The following is a 17,493-nucleotide window of genomic DNA, read 5'->3' on the forward strand; positions in this document are numbered from 1 at the left end:
CTAGGGTTAGTAGGAGTTGTGGGGGTGTACTGGGATCACTGGGACTCTGGGGTGGCTACAGGAGTTGTGGGACGCCCCCTCTTGGGTGAATACTGGTGTCACTGGGAGTAGTGTGGGCTTACTTGGGCAACTGGGAGCTCCTCTTGAGTAGGTACTGGTGAGACTGGGACCAGTATGAGCAGTTCTGGGGGCACTGAGACCCTCTAGAGAGGAGTATTAGGGTCACTGAGACTCTGGTGACTACAGGCATCATGGGTATCCCAAATTGTGTGAGTACTGGAGACACTTGGAGCAGACTGGAGGTCGTGGGGGACCTCCGCTTGTGTATTTAATAGAGCCATTGGGACCAGTATGGGCTGTACTGGGGTCACAGGAAGCAGTGTTGGGGGAGTACTGGGGTCCCTGCGACTCTGGGATAAGTATTGGTGCCACCCCTGCCGGGTGGGTACTGGGAGCGATGGGGGAGGGCAGCTGAATCAGTGGATCAGCTCTGAGGTGGACACTGAGGTTACTGGGAGCGATGGGAAGACACTGGGGTCACTGGAATGGGGCGGCGGCGGTGGCGACACCACCATGACGTTGCCCCTTTAAGGCGCTGCCCTCTCACAACACTTCCTCGTCCCCACGCTGGCTGCTGATTGGTCGGGCTGCCAGCCGCGCGCGCGCGCCGCGCCCGTCAGCTCCTCCCCCCCTTCCGCCGCTTCCCTCTGACGTCATCACACCCAGCCAATCAGCATGGGGCTGCGCTCAACGAGTCGGCGCCGAGCGGCCAATCGGGGACGGTGCGGCGGGAGCCTCGTTTGCATAATAATAGAGGGGCGTGGTCAGGTGAGCGGCGGCGGCGGCGGGTCCGGCCGGGGGATTCCATGGGGGATCCCATGGGGGGGGGGGGGGGAATCCTATGGGGGGGGCCTGGGAGGTACCGGGGAGTCGCGGGTAGAGGGCGGGTTATGAGGGCGAGCCCGTTGGGGGGCTGTGATGGGACCCCGAGAGAGAGGGCGAGGCGGGGAGGGCCGGCGGGAGGGTGCCGGGGGCACTGGGGCGGCGAGGGGGCGCGGAGTGTTACGGGATGAAGCTGTTGGGGCTGCGGTGGGTCTCGGGGGAGGGGGTCTCTGCAGGGGAGGCTCAGGGGACGCTGGGGATCGCAGCTGGGAGGGGAGCCAGGGGGATGAGCCCGTGGGGGCTGCGATGGCACCCCCAGGGACAGGGTGGGTCAGTGGGAGCGGGCTGGAGCTTGTGCCGGGGGCTGAGGGGGGCGGAGAGGCCAGTGAGGGGCTGGTTGGGAGGAGATGCCATTCGGGGAGGGGTCCTGTCCCCGCGAGGGAGACACCTCCGAGGGGGGTTTCGGCAGGGTGACCCCGCTGGGCATCAGCGGCCCTGTGGCAGCCCCAGCTGTGCTCTGTCTGCAGGGTGCTGACGAGACCCCCGCCCATGGCCCACAGCACCAAGCAGCCGCCCGCCGCCCTGCTGTAAGTGCCACAACCTCCTCCTGCCACCCTGCCCTGTGTCAGGGCCCCTGCTGAAAGACTGACAGCACCTCATCCCCTTCCAAGCCTTGGGGGTGCTCAGTGTGTGCTGGGGAGGGATTGTCCCACCCTGCTCTGCACTGGGGCAGCCCCACCTCCAGTGCTGGGGGCACCTCGGGCACCACAAGGTCAGAAGAAGCCAAAGCTGTTGGAGAGTGTCCAAAGGAGGGACAGGGAGCTGGGGAAGGGCTGAGGAGCAGCTGAGGGCACTGGGCTGGTTCAGCTGGAGCAGAGGAGACTGAGGGGAGACTCCTCGGGGGCTGCAGCTCCTGCCCAGGGGAGGCAGAGGGGCAGGGGCTGAGCTCTGCTCTGGGACAGGAACAGGAGCCCAGCAAGGGCTGGAGCTGTGTCAGGCCTTGGCATGGAGCTCAGGGAAAGGTTCTTCCCCCCGAGGGTGCTGGCACTGCCCAGGCTCCCTAGGGAATGGTCCCAAGGCTGCCAGAGCTGCAGGAGCTTTTGGACACTCTCAGGGATGCTCAGGGGGGGTTGTTGGGGATCCGAACAGACCAGAGTCTGAAATTGAACCTTGTGGGTCCCAACCAGCTCAGGATATTCCAGGATTCTATGATTCTAAGCATCTTGGGAGATCAGAACTAGCAAGGGCTGATTTCCCATGAGATTTGTGTTGTCCTGAGTTGGCCTTGGCCCTCCTGACACCGGGGCTGGAGGATGGGGAAGCACGTCAGAAGCGCAGGGAGGTGGATGCCAAAGTGAACTGGCTGAGGAGGAATCTTGCCTGAGATTACTTTTTAAAGCATTCTTAGGCATTTGAGGAATCTGGATCACAAGGGGGGAGGGTGATCTCTCTGCTGCTGGAGGGTGTTGGCGTGTTCCTGGCAAACATGATGATGCTCTGGACATCACTGGGAACATTGCTCTTGGAGCTGATAAAGCCAAAGGCTGACCATGACCCTGTACAGCCTTGGAGGGTTCTTTTCCCCCAGGAGCTGGAAGAAGAAGTGGTCTCACACCTTCCTGTAGGACTTTTTATGTGAGTTTGGGGGTGTAGGGCACAGGGTGCCCTCTAATCCTGGTGGAGGGACTTGTGCCATTTTTTCTGCAAGAGCTGATGCAGTGACAGGCTCTGTGCTGGGGACTCACAGAAGTGCCCCCTAAATTAACTACAAGGATGGCTTGTCTGGGTGATAAATGGGTAGCAATAGCCTGGAGTCTCTGCAGGGACTGGGGTTTGCTCTAGGTACATGGTGTGGCAAACACAAAGGAAATTCTGAGGTGCATCCTGAGCAGGTTGGGATCTCTGTAGCTTTTGGCACGTGTCTGTGCCAGGGCTTGTGTTTGGCCCGGGGCTGGTTCCCACGTCTGGGGACCTGCTTTGAGCCCAAGCAAGCATCATTTGGTGACACTCAGGAACCCTTTATGGCTCCCCTCATGTGGTGAGGACATTTCTAGCAGAGCAGGAGCATTCACAGGGGTGTGAATGGGACAGGGCTGGGGGTGGAGACAACTGGAGGAGGTGCCAGGGGGGCTTGGGGAGCCCCAGGGTGATGCTGTGGTGGGACATGGAGGCTCTACCCACCCTGTGTGGGACCTGCAGGTGCTCAGAGGGGCAGGGAGGCTCTGTCTGAAGCAGCTGCTGATTTGTAAAGCTGTGGCAGTGACCTGAAGAGTGGTGCTGTACCCCACTTGAGGTGTTGGGGAGGTGTCACAGACAGCACAAACCTGCTGGGGTGGTTGTGGCTGGAGTGGGTCAAGCTGGTGCCTTGCCCTTACCCTCTGCCTCGAGGGTTCCTTGGGTGTGGGTGATGCTTCCAGATAGTGCCCCTGGCACCAGGATCCAAACCCCTGAGGCTCCTCCTCCCTTGCAGAGTCCCTTGGGACTCCCCACCAAGGTGTGTCCCAAGCCCAGGTGACAGGGATGTGACTGTCAATGTTAGCTGACCTCAAGAGCCAACCCCCATCCAGATGTCCCTGACGAGTCTCAGGGTTGCCCTCAGTCCTCAGGGCAGTTTTAGTGTGCAGGGCTGCCCTGCTCACCTGGTGCTGGGCTCTGCTTCAGTCCCTGGCTCTGCTGTAGCCTCCCCTCGTGGGAGCAAGGCCAGTGACTGGTTTGGGGCTGTTTGAGTCGGGATTTGGGGAATCTGGTGTGAGGTCATACTGCTGGGGGATGTGTTGCTGTTGGTCCCCATGGTGTCCCAGCCCTCTCTGACAATGCTCTCTGCCTGCAGACATGGCACAGGCAAGGCTCAGCATGGGAATTTCCTGGTGGCCATCAAACAGGAGAAGGGGGAGTCGGCGCGGGTGGGCAGCGAGAAGCCGGAGGAGGAGGTGAGTCCCAGAGCCCGTGTCCCTTCTCACAAAATCCCTGAAAGTGGGGCCCAAGGTGCCTGGCCTGGGGCTGTCCCTGCCCCTCCACTTGCCCTGCAGCAGCCCATGTGTGCCTGTGGCTCTGGCTATGGGCCAAGGAAGGGCTCAGACTTTGCCCTGAGCTCTGTGTGGCCCAGGTGGGCCTGGGGGCTGCTCCACTGATGGAATGGCTCTGATCCCTGATGGGCTGTCCCTTCCCCCTGGGTGCCAGCCGGTGAAGAAGAGGGGCTGGCCCAAGGGCAAGAAGAGGAAGAAGATCCTTCCCAATGGCCCCAAAGCCCCTGTGACAGGCTACGTGCGCTTCCTGAACGAGCGGCGCGAGCAGATCCGCACGCAGCATCCCGACCTGCCCTTCCCAGAGATCACAAAGATGCTGGGAGCAGAGTGGAGCAAACTGCAGCTCTCAGAGAAGCAGGTACTGGGGAGACCCCCACCCCAGGCTGGGCAGCTCCAAACCTGCTCCCCAAAGCCCTGAGCTTGCTCCAGGAAAGGTGCTGGGCCCAGTGCTGGGGAATGGGAGCTGGGCAGGGAAGGGTCAGCAGTTCCTGGGAGCCTGGGTTGGGTCAGGCTGAGGCCCCTCTGTGACCCACCACAGCGGTACCTGGATGAGGCAGAGAGGGAGAAGCAGCAGTACATGAAGGAGCTGCGGGAATACCAGCAGTCAGAGGCCTACAAAATGTGCACAGAGAAGATCCAGGAGAAAAAGATCAAAAAAGGTGGGTTATGGGAGCAATGGCTGCCAGGATCCATCCAGGTGCTGCCAGAGCCTTTCGGGGACATGAGCTGGCCCCTGGGGTGACCTCCTTCCTCCCCTGCAGAGGACGTGGGCACGGTGGCCGTGAACACCCTCCTCAACGGGCATCCACACAAGGTAAGGCTCTGTCAGGTCTGTGGGGAAACAAGCACATCACACTGCTGGGCTGGCTCAGCTGTGGGTGGGCAGAGGGAGTGCTGGGGCTGGGAGTCCCAGGTTCCTGAGGGGTTCCTCCCCCTCACCCTGTCCTGGTGCCCTCATCAGCCCATCAAGGTGATGGTGTCCCCTCTGGGGGCTCAGCCCTGCCCAACCCTCCCTCTTGTCCCTCAGGCTGGCGAGTGCAGTGACACCTTCTCCACCTTTGATGTGCCCATCTTCACGGAGGAGTTCTTGGACCAAAACAAGGGTAGGGGCTTTGGAGGGTCCTTGGGCAGCCCCCAGGGCGTTGGTGACACAGCTGCTTGGAGGAGCCGTGCGTGGGGCAGGGCTGGGGGTTGGCACGGGCCGGGGTCCGTGCCCTGCACGCGGGTCTGTCCCTGCAGCCCGGGAGGCCGAGCTGCGGCGCCTGCGCAAGATGAACACGGAGTTTGAGGAGCAGAACGCCATCCTGCAGAAGCACACGGAGAGCATGAGCTGCGCCAAGGAGAAGCTGGAGCAGGAGCTGGCGCAGGAGGAGCGGCAGACCCTGGCCCTGCAGCAGCAGCTGCAGTCTGTGCGGCAGGCCCTCACCGCCAGCTTCGCCTCCCTCCCCATCCCCGGTGAGTGCGGGCCCCCTGCCTGGGCTGGGGGACACTGAGGGGTCCCTGTGACAGCCAGCAGGCTGTCCAGTGCTGGGCAGGGCAGGCTGGGATCCCTCCTCCAGAGCCACACTCACGGCTGCGCCCCAGATTGGCCCAAATCCTTGATTCCCCGGGCTTGTGCCACTGCAGGAGGTGGCTTCTGGTGCTGGGGTCCCTTCTGCAGTCCTCAGCTCATGGGCAGGGTTCAATGGGAACCTGCTGGCCCTGCTCACTGGGCTGTCACCTGACAGGCACTGGGGAGACCCCCACGCTGAGCACCCTGGACTTCTACATGGCCAAACTGCACAGTGCCATCGAGAGCAACCCCCTGCAGCACGAGCCACTGGTGCTGCGTGTCAAGGAGATCCTGTCCCGGATTGCCAGGTGAGTGCAGGTGTCCCCATGGTACTGCAGGGTTGAACCTGAGCTGGTGGTGATGGGAGCTGGGCAGGAAAGGTGTGGACAGAGATGGGTGTGCAGCTGCTCCAGGGAGCTGAAGGGGAGGGAAGCCCAGTCCCTGAATTCAGGATGTGTTCCCATGTCCAAAGATGCTGATCTGTTGGAGCAAGTCCAGGGAAAGCCACAGAGATGCTCTGAGGGCTGGAGCCAGGCTGGGAGAGGTGGAGGTGTTCATCTGAAGAAGAGAAGGTTCCAGGGAGACCTGAGAGCCCCTTCCAGGGTCTAAAGGGGCTGCAAGAGAGCTGGGGAGGGACTGGTGACAAGGGATGGAGGGACAGGACACAGGGAATGGCTTCCACTGCCAGAGGGCAGGGCTGGTTGGGATATTGGGCAGGAATTGTTCCCTGGGAGGGTGGGGAGCCCTGGCACAGGGTGCCCAGAGCAGCTGTGGCTGCCCCTGGATCCCTGGCAGTGTCCCAGGCCAGGCTGGACACTGGGGCTGGAGCAGCCTGGGACAGTGATGGGTGTCCCTGCCCATGGCAGAGGGAGGAGCTGGATGAACTTTAGGCCCCCTTCCAATCCAAACCATTTTGGGGTTCTGTGACTCAGCTGTGCTTTTTTTCCTCCTCAGTGAACACTTGTGAGAGGACCAGTCCTTCCAGACCCCGGGCCTGGCTGGACCCCAGGCCTGTCCCTTGGAGCTCACTCAAGGGCCAGTCTCTGCAGGGGGTCTGGCTGCTCCCCCTGCCCCTTGCACCTTCCTGCAGCTGGGACCCTCCAGCCCAGACCACCCCAGCCATGGCTGCACCAGCTCCAGGGACCTTGAGCTTTGGGGGACAAGCCGTGACAGGGCTGGGAGCCCAGTTGGGGCAGTGCTGGGAGAGGGTCAGCACTGACAGCCCCCCAGCTCTCCCCTGCACCCCCCAGCCCTGCCTTGCCAGCCAGGGGCTCCCTGAAGCCTGGCTGGGGCAGGGGCACTGGGGGGTTTTGGTCTGGAGTGAACACACCCCTTTAGTGTGAACCAGGGCTGTGGGGCAGTGGGGGTGACTGGGCCCCCCTTGCTCCTGGTGCTGTCTCCTGTCCTTCTGGCCAGCGTGGGAGCCCCTTGGTCCCATCCCAGCAAGGGCATGAGAGCAGCTCCTTCCTGCCTCAGCTTTTATTTAATGGGTGCCTTCAGCTCCTGCCCCTGTCACCCTGCCTGGCTCCCCTCCTTCCCCTCCATGTCTGGGACCAGGCAGCAAGCTCCTGAAAGCAATAAAACTCTTCAGGCCAGAGGGGAGCTGGAACTGACCCCCTCCCATGGTGGGGACCACTGGAAGAGGGGAGGTGGACCCCACCTTGTCCTGGGGTGGGGACCCCTGTAGCAGGGAGCTGGGACCCAGCCCTTCCTGCAGGGACCCTGGGTGTGCTGCACTGGCTTTTGCCTCCTGCCCCTTTTGCCTGAACCCCCCTGCTCTTATGGGACCACTGTGCTGGCAACCAGGGTCGGGGTTGGTGACCCCAAGACTGCCTGTCATTAATCTCAGACTGTAATTAGAGAGTGTCTTATTTTCTTACTTAGCACTACATGGGCTTGGCCCTGGCCCTGGGTCTGACAGGGACTGGGGTGTTCCCACCCTTCCCTTGCTTGCCAGGCCTGTGCTCTGCATCTGCCATTTGCCATCTCCTGGTGCCGCTGGGCTGGGGATGGAGATGGGAGCAAATAAATGTGGGAGAAAACCACTCTGGTCCCTGTGTGTTTGTGCTCAGTGGGAGCTCTGGAGCGAATGCTGGAGCTGTTTGGGTGGATCCGTGGGTGACAGCCCTGAGCCCAGCGCTGCAGTCCCCAGCCCCAGCTGGGAGGATGTGGTGGTCCTGCCTGGGCCGGCTGCCCTCCCACCTGCAGCGGGGCTGGGGCTGTTCCTACGTGGCAGAGCTCACCCGATCCCCGCGGGTGCCCTGCGCCAGCGGCTCAGGTTCCCGGGCGCGGGGATCGCCTTACGGCCGGAGGGGAGCCGGCCCCATCCATAATTCAGCAGCGCCGCAGGGATGCAGCGGGTGGGCAGGCACGGCCGGCAGCCCCCCGAGGGCGGCCCCATGGAGAACGGCGTGGGGCAGGAGCCGGGGACCCCCGAGCCCGCCGCCCCCCGCGCTGCCCGCCCCCGCCCCAGGCTGGTGTTCCACACGCAGCTGGCCCACGGCAGCCCCACGGGCCGCATCGAGGGCTTCACCAACGTCAAGGAGCTCTACGCCAAAATCGCCGAGGTCTTCGACATCTCGCCTACCGAGGTGAGGGGCTGCAGCCCGGGGAGGGGCACCCACCATGTGGCACTGGCTGTGGCCTGTGCTCCCGCAAGTTCCTAGATGCTTTCAAATGTAGTCCCTAAATTTTTCTTGAAGAGTGTTACGGTCTCAGGGTTGTATTGGCTCCTCTGGGGAGGGCTTGGGGGCTCTGTGCTTCAGTTCCCCCCCCCCATAATGTGGGCAGGGAGCCATGGCTGCCAGTTCTGTGGCTGATTCCAGCTGCCCAGAGCTGTGGGGAGGTGCACAGGGATGGGGCAGTGCTGGGTCCCCAGGCAGGCTGGAGGTCCTGGGCCCCTCTGTTCTAGCAGTGCTCAGACCTGACCGAATCCCCCTGAAGTGGCCGTGGCTCCCCTGACACCTCTTGCCCTACTGGGCATCCCCAGTCCCTGCTGACGGGGTTCCCCGGGGCAGATCCTCTTCTGCACGCTCAACACGCACAAAGTGGACATGCAGAAGCTGCTGGGGGGACAGATTGGCCTGGAGGATTTCATCTTCGCCCATGTCCGGGGTGAGACCAAGGAGGTGGAGGTGACCAAGACAGAGGACGCGCTCGGCCTCACCATCACAGACAACGGGGCTGGCTACGCCTTCATCAAGGTGAACCCCGGGGGACTGCACTGGGGCTGGGGCAGCCCCGGGCACTGTGGCCCTGCAGCTGACATCCCCTGTGCATCCCCTCCCTGGGACCAGGATCCTCCCTGACTCTCATCAGTCCTTCCCTGGGCCCACCCTGGCCCTGAGGAGATTTGGGAGGCTTCCCTGCCTGACCCAGCTACTAAAGGGCATGGGATTACTGAGGTGGTTGTGTGTGGGTTGGGCTGGGGGTTGTGTCTGACTGTCCCATTGAGCCATGTGGTCGCTGTGTGCTGTCCCACCGTGGTCCCCAGAGGATCAAGGAGGGGAGCATCATCAACCGGCTGCAGACAGTGTGTGTGGGGGACAGCATCGAGGCCATCAATGACCACACCATTGTGGGCTGCCGGCACTACGAGGTGGCGCGGATGCTGCGGGAGCTGCCGCGGGCTCAGCCCTTCACCCTCCGCCTGGTCCAGCCCAAAAAGGCCTTTGGTGAGTTGGGAAGGTCCCCCTGCCCTTGCCCTGGGGACCCCAGGATCCTCCTCAGCCCCCTGTGGCCCTGCAGCTGCTCCCCAGTGACTGAGTGCCTCCCAGGGTTCACTGTGTGTACCCTGTGTGTGCCCCTCTGCATCCCCACTATGTGTGTGTGTACCCCACAGCCCTGAAGCACCCCACACCTGCTTGTGCCCCCCGTGGGCACCCTCTTGCTCTGTGTGTGTTGTCCCAAGCATCCATGAGCACCCCATAACCACGAGCAACTCCACCCTGCACTTCTGGGTGCCCCTGGCACGCCCACCCTGTCCCACACCTGGCTCACCCTGCAGTGCCCCTGGGGGATGGCTGGGCAGTGAGCAGCGAGGGGCTGGGGATCCCAGGCCCTGCCTGTGCCCTCACCCCCCACCTTGGGGCACAGACATGATCGGGCAGCGGACACGGACAGGCAAATCCCCCGGCGAAGGCAGAGTGGCCAGCGGGAAGGAAACGCTGCGGCTGCGGACACAGGGTCCAGCTGTGCTGGAGGAGGGGGTAAGGCCCACCCCGAGCCCCCCACCCTGAGCCTGTGGCTGCTCATACTGGCCAGGGTGGGGATAAGCATCCCTGTGCCCTGGTGCCCCTGTGCTGCACGGCACTCACCCCCCTGTACCTTGCTCCCAGCCCAGCCCCTCCGAGGAAGAAGCTGCCCGGCGGGTGGATGATCTGCTGGAGAGTTACATGGGCATCCGTGACAGCGAGCTGGGTGAGGAGGGGGCTGGATCCTGACGGGGAGCTGCCCCTGTCCTGACCCTCAGCCCCATCCTACCCCTGCCCCAGCCCCTGCTCCTGTCCCAGCCCCTCACACTGGCCCTGACCTCCCTCTTCTCCCTAACAGCCTCGACGATGGTGGAGGCGGCCAAGGGCAGCCCCAGCGTGGCCCAGCTTGCCCAAGGGCTGGACTCGGTGCTGGGCGAGTTTGCTTTCCCCCAGGAGTTTGTGGCCGAGGTGTGGGCAGCCGTCTGCCACCCCAAGGGGGATAAGGAGTAGCTGGGGAGCAGGTGTTTCCCCTCACTTTTGTCCCTTCCCCATGTCCCCACCTCATCCCCACCCCATCTGGGGCTGAGGTGCTGATGGGGGTCCCCATCCTGCCCCTCCCACCCTTCTGAACAGCACCTAGATCTGTCCCTTGCATTGGGGGGCAGAAGGCACCCAACCCACCCATCTTCCTGAGGATCCCCCTTGCACACCCCCAAATGTGGTGGGCAGCAGCCGTGCTCATTAAAGGAGAGACTGGAGGAGAAAGGCTGTTGCTGATTGTCAGCAGGGTGGGTTCCCCCACGAACCCTCCCTGGGGCCCCCCGGGTGGTCACCCCCAGCGGGCACCAAGAGCTGCACGAGCTGTGCTTTATTGGGGACAGGGAGGGAGAAGCAGCCCTGTGCCCCCCGACAGCCCCTTGGGCATTGGGGCTGCGGGGGGGAAGCCCCTGGATGCGGTGATGAGGATCCAGTGCGGGGTGGGACCGGGGGATGGCCGTGTGCCCCGCCCAGTGCCCTGCCCAAGGCTGCTACTGCAGGACGGAGGCAGCGGTGAGCTTGCGGGGCAGGGAGGGGCTCAGGGAGACGATGGAGGGCCGGGGGTGCAGCCGGGGGTAGACGCGCTGCAGCACGGCCCGGCGGAACAGGATGTACACCCAGGGGTCCAGGATCTGGTTCCAGGTGACCATGCGGATGTAGATCAGCAGCATCTCCTGCGTGTCCCTGGGCAGCTCCCGCGCATTGCCAGGCAGCTGCTGCAGCGCCGTCTGCACGATGAAGATCTGGGGGGAGAAGGGGAAAACTGTCAGAGGAGGATCCATGAGCTGCTCCAGGGTGGGGAGGTGATGAAAGTCGAGCCCTTGGAGGAGTCCTGATCCACTTCGGGGCACTGGGGAGCACCTGCTTTACCTGTCACCAGGGGACAGCTTGGGGTGTAGAGAGGTGGCAGGGGGACACCAGCAGGGGAGGTCTTACTGAGGGGACACCCCCAGACCTGGGACCTCACTAGCAGGGACATGGAGGGGACATAATGAAAGCTGGGACCTCACTGTGAAGGGTGGGGGACACCAAGCCCCAGGAGGGACACAGAGGGAGGTGTGGGGACACACCAAGACAGAGGCCCCATGGGGAGGAGCAGGTGACACCAAGACCCCCCACAAGGAGGAACAGGGGACATGAAGACTCAGGAGGGACATGGAGGGTGGTAATGGGGCACACCAGGTCAGGGGCCTCACCAGGAGAGGCATCCAGCAGATGGTGGCGATGATCATGATGCCCACGAGCTGCACCATCATCTCCACCTCGCTGTCGCGGCGCCGCTGCACCGACTCGCGGTCGTGGTAGACGCGACAGAGCGTGACCACGCTGACGGTGTTGAGGATGAAGGACAGCAGCACGGAGAGGATGCCCAGCAGTGCAAAGAGCAGGCAGAAGATGACGTTGCCGGTGTCAGGCAGGAGGGTGAGGAAGCACCAGGAGCCGGGGAACTGCAGCGTGTAGCGCCCCAGCCCCAGCACTGGCAGCAGTCCCAGCAAGCAGGAGAAGCCCCACACCAGCCCCACGATGGCCCAGGCGCGGCGCTTGGACAGGCTGGTGGAGCGAGAGAAGGGGCGGTTGATGCCCAAGAACCTCTCCCCGGCCATGGTGGCCCCCAGCAGTAGCGGGCACTGCCCGAAGAAGACCATGGAGAAGCCGAGGAAGTTGCAGAGGTGGCAGCTGGGGTCCACCTTGGCCCAGGAGAACTTGGTGAAGTGGTAGGGGATGATGACCGAGGCCGTCACCAGCAGCCCCATGAAGTCTGTGACCACCAGCCCACAGAGGAAGATGAGGAAGGAGGAGCGGGCCTGGCTGGAGAGCTTGCGGGAGGAGCTGAGCAGGACGCAGAGGGCAAAGAGGTTGGAGCAGAGGCCGATGAGGCCGAAGGCGGTGGAGAACCAGGGCGAGGCGATGCTGTTCTGTGCACTGGCACGGCCATCGCTGGCATTGAACACCCCGAAACACGACTCTGCCTGCCCGGCCATGCTGCTGTTGGGGGGCTCCATGTCCTGCACTCCCTGCTGCTCCTTCCAGCAGCCTCAGGCACCCTCCTGGCTCCGCTCCATGGCTGGAGCCCCCCCGCTGCTGCTGGGACCGATCCCTCCTTGCCCTGCAGGGGGAACAGAGGGAATTTAGGGCTGTTCCCCACGGCCAAGCCCACCCATCATCCATGCTGAGCCTGCAGAATACAGGGTTCCCCGGAGGCTGTGGAGGGGGACACCATGGTGGAATCCCAGCCCATGGAGAGGGACACCAGGGCAGGACCTGCTGGCCCCAGGCACAGCTGCAGGGAGTGCCGAGGGCTGCAGCCCCGCAGCTGCAGGGATTAACTGTTCCCGGCCGTGAGCCACGTGGGGCTGCAGCCACGAGGCTGAATCCCAGCCCAGTGACTGCTGGGGCAACTCAGCATTGACAGCCTGGCTCCCTCCTGCCCAGGGGGACACAGCCAGAGATCCCTGGGCCATCACCCTCCATCATGGTGGGGGACACACTCTGAAGGATGCAGGCACAGAGTGGCTGCACCAGGGCATGATCCTGACACTGCCTATCCCTGAGCACAAACCCCAGACTCATTGTGAAAATGCTCAGGTTTCCCCAGTGTGCTGGGGAAACCTGAGGTACAGGTTTGAGGCTGTGCTGCCACCCTGACACTCAAACCACAGCCAGTGTTGGTGACAGACCTGCTCTGCCCTCCTAGCATCCCTCACAGTGGGAGCTGTGGGTTTGTCACCAGGACAGACTGTGACAGGGTGCCAAAGGGATGGCTGTCGTGGTGGTCAGCCCAGTCAGTGCCACTCTGCCTCACTTGGGCCAGGAAGAAAATGAAAATCGCAGAATCATGGGATATCCTGAGTTGGAAGGGATCCATAAGGTTCATCAAGTCCAACTCTTGGTCCTGCAGGGCCCTCCATTGCAAATTAGTCCAGGCTGCCAATGGGATAATGTGGGACAGGACAGAGACATGGCAACAGTGGGGACTGGACAACCTGGGGGACATAGACCCCCACAGGGACCAGACCCCTCTTCTCCTGGGACCCATTTCTCCAGGTTGTGAATATTCTTGCCACCCCACCTGCTCCAGCCCACCCTCCTGGCATGATCCTCAGCCCAGTGGTCCCAGTAGATGCCCAGTGGGAATTCCAGCCCTACCCCAACGCGCCACCCCTGCAAAGCCCCAGTGCAGCGCCCCTCCCTTGTGCAGGGTGGCACTGCCACCTGTCTTCTGTCCCCAGGTTAAACCTCACACCAGCCCTGGTCATTGCCAACCCTGACTGTTGTTCCATCCCTGTCTGGCTCTGGGTCCCCACGCCGTCTCTCACCCAGGCCCCTGGTGCACAGGGCTGGGAGCCACTGCACACACCCGAGGCACTGATTGCACTGGGCTGGGCTGGGGCCAGGCATTGCAACATTCTCTGGGGCCTCATCAGTGACACGTGGGGTGATGGAGCCGGCACCCCCAGTGCCCTGCCCGTGCCACGGGACCTGCAGCCCTGCGGGGTGGGGCAAGGGCCAGGGATGGAGGGGGTGCCTCATCCCCATCTCTCTCCTGTCCCGGTGTAGGGGGCTGGCAGAGCATGGTGCTGAATCACTGCGAGGGTGGGCCCAGTTTTTCCATGAGCCAAGAGTGAAAACTTGCTGCTGTTTGTTCTCACTGGTCCCCAAGGGACCGTGTCAGCCCTGCAGACACAGGCTGAGGCCTCAGCATGACATCCTAAGACCCTGAGAAGTCACCAGTCTTTCCTACATCCTCTGAGAGGTGACAAAGTCACCCCTGCCCCACAATGATGCCACATGAGTGCCGGGTGTGCCAGTCCCACTCCAGCTGTCCCTTGCCATGTACCTGCCACAGTGCCAGGACGCTGTCCCCAGATATGTTCCTCTTATCCCTCTGCCCACTGGGGTTCAAGAGCCCATGGGGCAATGCTGCCCTGCTGTCCCTGTTACCTGGGTACTCACAGCCACAGGGTGCTCCTGGCTGCCCACTGGCTCACTGTGGCAGGGTATGACCCATCCCTACGACCCCTGTGAGGGGGGTCGGGGATCTCCCTGCAGTGGTACCTCGCCAGGCAAGGAAGCAGCAGCAGCCCCAGAAGCTCCAAATCCCACCATGACATCCATCCCCTCCCTTCACCTCCTGCCCACAACCTGTATGCTTGTTCACTGCTCACTGTGGCCTGGACAGGGACCCCGGGGGCTCGAAGGACTCAGCTGGGCTCAGGGGCTGAGCAGCTTGGACCCTCCTGTGCAGAGCTGCCTCAGCTGGGCCCAGCACTTAGAGGGAAACAAATATTTACAAGGGGCCATTTAGCAGCTGCAGGGCTGGGAGTGTGCCAGAACACACCAGTGGTTCCTCTGGGGGGTCCCCACTTGCATTTACCCCCCATCACAGGCAACCACTGCAGGAGGATGCACGTGGGGAGAGCAGGTCATGCAGAAGAGAAATTCTGAGCCCAGTGATTGTCCTCACTGACCCCCAGTGAGTGGGTCTGGGGTTCTGGATCCAGCAAAACAGACATGCCTTTGGAGCAAGTGTTTGGCAAGGGGTGCTGGGGTAAAATCCCAGCTGAGAGGAGCTAGCTCTGAAATGTTCTGCTCGAGGCTGTGAGGCACTGGCAGTGGGGTGTGGGAGGTGGGTGCAGGCACTAATGGGGCTCCTGGCAGTGCCTGAGCCTGTGGGTTTGGGTGCTGCTGCAGATGCACCAAGGCTGCCCTGCCTCTGCTGGGCACTGCTTCCTGCCCTGGCCACATCCGAGGGCACTGAGGGAAAGGCAGATGGGGAGTGTGGGAGGCGGCTCCTTATCAGCTTCTGCTGCAGCTCGTTGTTTCCCCAGGCTTCCCCAGGCAGGACTGGGCATGGCGTCTGGACAGGGCTGCAAGCCCTGCAAGATCAGGCTGCGGTGGGGGCTGGAAGGGGAGAGGCACCATACACCTGCAAAAGGAACCCCAAACCAGACAGCAGTGACCCCCCCCCACACCCCATGTGTACCCTTGGCATGGGGTCTGCCAGTGGATGTGGTGCTTAGCCACAGGGCAGCTGTGCAGAAGATGTTTCAGGGTGTTTCAATTTATCTCTTGTGTGGCCAGTCCCTGCTTGCTGGACCCCTTCAGGACAATGACTTCCCCTGCTTGATCCCTTTTGTCTCCACAGCCTGATGCCCCTGGTGCGGGCAGGCCCATGGGACACTGTGTCACCTGTCAGGGATGGATGTGTTCCCACTGCCACCTCCCTCCAGGCTGGGGCTCTGGAGTATCAAATCAGGTTGAGGCCATCAGCTGGGACAGGAAAGCCATGGGGATTGAGGACTTGGCAGGGCATGAGTGTTTCTCCCTGGGCCCACAGCCATCACAAGGACCTGCTCCTGAAGAAGTTGGCCTGGCCTAGAGCAGGGACATTTCTAGGAAATCCAGGACAGAGGACATTTGAGGGAAGCAGTGACACACAGGATGGATCCTGCCAGGCATGATAACTGTCCTTGCCTGTCCCTGCTGTGGCCCAGGGCAGAGGTCCCCAACCTCTCGGCTGACTGGGAAACAATTGGCACCATCCCCATTCCCATCTCCAGGGCGCTGGAGCCGGGCAGGCGGTGGCTGGAGGATCAGCCCGGGTGCCCTGGAATGCAGCAGCTGGGGCTCGGCAGCCCTGGGGCACCAGGGCCCCCTGCCCCACGACTGCCCCCGCCCGCAGCGGCATCTCGAGGGCTTCAAGGCTGCTGGGCCGCCCACTCCGACAGCCCGAAATAGACCCTTCCTTTCCCAGCCCTTTCCTGAGCTTTTCCAAGCCCTTCTCCGGCTCTTCCCGAAGGAGTCAGCGGGGGAGGGACGACCCGTCCCGACCGGGGAACCCCGAAAGGAAATCCTGGTTCCGACGGGAAGCCGAAGATACGCCCGTGGCAGACCCTCGGTCCCGGGGACAGACAGACAGTGGGGAGAGCGGGGATACCATGTGTCTGTTCCCCACTATGGGGTCTCCACTTCCCCTTTCCCGGAACGCACCCGATGCTCGGGGCTGTGCGCGAACCCGGCGCCTGAACCGGCGGCGAGCGCCCCGAGAGCCTAGGGAGCCCCTGGAGCCCCGACGGTCCTACACAACCCCAGAGCCCCGCACAGTCCCAGAGCCCCGCACAGCCGCTCCGTTCGCTCCAATCCTACAGTCTGTCCGCCCATCCCAGGCTCTGTCCGTCCATCCCGGTCTCTCTGTCCATCCATCCCAGCCTTCTGGGCTCTTCGTCCTTCACAGCCCCCCTGGCCCGGTATCTCTCGCCCCCCTCTAACGCCTCCCTCCCGCGCAGTCCCGAGCCCTACCTCGCTGCCGGCGGGACTCACCCGGCTCGGCTCGGCTCGGCTCAGCCAGACTCAGCTCAGCTCCGCTGCGGGGCGGGGGAAGGGCCGGGCTCGCCGCGCCCCCCGGAACCGGCCCCGTCCTTCTCCGCTCCCTCCCTGCTCAGGACGGGCCTCCAGGCGGGGGTCGCCCCCGGCCCCATCGCCCTCGGCCCGGGCGGCGCCCCCGCGACTCGACAGCGTCGCTCCGGTGCAGCGCCCCCGATGCTGGCGCCCAAAGCCCCCCCGGCAGAGGCGCCCGCGGCTGGGTCCGTGTCGGGGCTGGGCTCCCGCCCCGTTACTCACTTGTTTACTCGAGCGAGTCGCTGCCCGGCCGGGCTTAGGGCGGGGGGGTCCGGCCGTGCCCCCTCCAGAGGGACCCGCACCGCGCTGGGGTCCAACAGAGGGAGCGTCCGACCCCGGGACCCGAGAAGGGAGAGGCAGCTGCGGCTCCGGGCACTGGCGTGCCCGAGGGCCAGGATCTCTGGGTGCTCCCGCAACCCCGGCCGTCCCTGCCTTGGGGGGATTCGGCTCTCGGGGGTTTTCCCGGCCCGGGACGTCGCTGCGCTGTCCCAACCCGACACCAGCTGGGGTGGCACGTCCCCAGGCACTGTTCCTTCCCATGGTATCAGGACGCTACAGCCTCCGTTGCTGCTCCTCGTGCTCCGCCGACGAGGGCAGAGCTGGGAGCGCCTGAGCCCACGGGGGACGCGGGGACACCCCGTCAAGGCAAGCGAGGGGCACAGCAGCTCGGCGCTCAGGTGGATGCCCAGGCAGCTTTTCCTGGCACTGGCTAAGCAGTAAGGGGCTGCCATCATCCCGCTGTCCCTTGGTTTGGAGCAAAGATTGTCGCAGCGAAAGGCCGGGCAGAAGGCAGGGCCAGCCCGAGGAGCAGGATCGCGGCTGGGCTGGCCCTGTGTGCTGGCAGCGGCCCCACGGCAGCCGAACGCGCGGGGCTCGGCAGCCGCTGCTGGCCCGGGTGTGCCCG

General features: G+C 63.5%; 3 protein-coding genes across 6 annotated transcripts in view; 2 read left to right on the top strand and 1 right to left on the bottom strand.

Moving 5' to 3' along the window:
• The window catches only part of HMG20B (high mobility group 20B), a 47,237-nt gene extending 39,732 nt beyond the window's left edge, over window positions 1–7,505 (top strand). Inside the window, exons 1-10 of one of the 2 annotated variants that reach the window (XM_079328591.1) lie at window positions 68–828; window positions 1,410–1,469; window positions 3,713–3,812; window positions 4,063–4,266; window positions 4,447–4,567; window positions 4,670–4,722; window positions 4,936–5,011; window positions 5,148–5,363; window positions 5,636–5,768; window positions 6,415–7,505. In XM_079328591.1, coding sequence (XP_079184717.1) covers window positions 1,432–1,469; window positions 3,713–3,812; window positions 4,063–4,266; window positions 4,447–4,567; window positions 4,670–4,722; window positions 4,936–5,011; window positions 5,148–5,363; window positions 5,636–5,768; window positions 6,415–6,427 — 954 coding nt within the window. In that variant the 5' untranslated portion in view covers window positions 68–828; window positions 1,410–1,431 and the 3' untranslated portion in view covers window positions 6,428–7,505. Of the gene's footprint in view, window positions 1–67; window positions 829–1,409; window positions 1,470–3,712; window positions 3,813–4,062; window positions 4,267–4,446; window positions 4,568–4,669; window positions 4,723–4,935; window positions 5,012–5,147; window positions 5,364–5,635; window positions 5,769–6,414 lie in introns of those variants that run through there. The other variant, XM_079328590.1, reaches the window with a different exon arrangement.
• A 141-nt stretch (window positions 7,506–7,646) lies between these two features.
• On the top strand, window positions 7,647–10,412 carry GIPC3 (GIPC PDZ domain containing family member 3). Its single transcript, XM_079328592.1, has 6 exons — window positions 7,647–8,051; window positions 8,478–8,663; window positions 8,954–9,134; window positions 9,556–9,668; window positions 9,798–9,879; window positions 10,012–10,412. The coding sequence occupies exons 1-6, from the start codon at window positions 7,812–7,814 to the stop codon at window positions 10,161–10,163; spliced, it is 954 nt and encodes a 317-aa protein (XP_079184718.1). The 5' UTR covers window positions 7,647–7,811; the 3' UTR covers window positions 10,164–10,412.
• Window positions 10,413–10,614: 202 nt separating this feature from the next.
• On the bottom strand, window positions 10,615–16,835 carry TBXA2R (thromboxane A2 receptor). Of its 3 annotated transcripts, none has more exons than XM_079328389.1 (3): window positions 16,812–16,835; window positions 11,387–12,297; window positions 10,615–10,933 (listed from the first exon to the last, which is right to left on the bottom strand). In XM_079328389.1, the coding sequence occupies exons 2-3, from the start codon at window positions 12,191–12,193 to the stop codon at window positions 10,682–10,684; spliced, it is 1,059 nt and encodes a 352-aa protein (XP_079184515.1). In that variant the 5' UTR covers window positions 12,194–12,297; window positions 16,812–16,835; the 3' UTR covers window positions 10,615–10,681. The 3 variants fall into 3 exon arrangements, with proteins under 3 accessions (XP_079184515.1, XP_079184513.1, XP_079184514.1); XM_079328387.1 differs by lacking the exon at window positions 16,812–16,835 and adding an exon at window positions 16,491–16,687; XM_079328388.1 differs by lacking the exon at window positions 16,812–16,835 and adding an exon at window positions 12,869–13,627.
• Window positions 16,836–17,493: the final 658 nt, after the last annotated feature.

Source organism: Erithacus rubecula (genome assembly GCF_903797595.1).
Source record: "Erithacus rubecula genome assembly, chromosome: 28".
In the NCBI taxonomy this organism is placed as follows: domain Eukaryota; kingdom Metazoa; phylum Chordata; class Aves; order Passeriformes; family Muscicapidae; genus Erithacus; species Erithacus rubecula.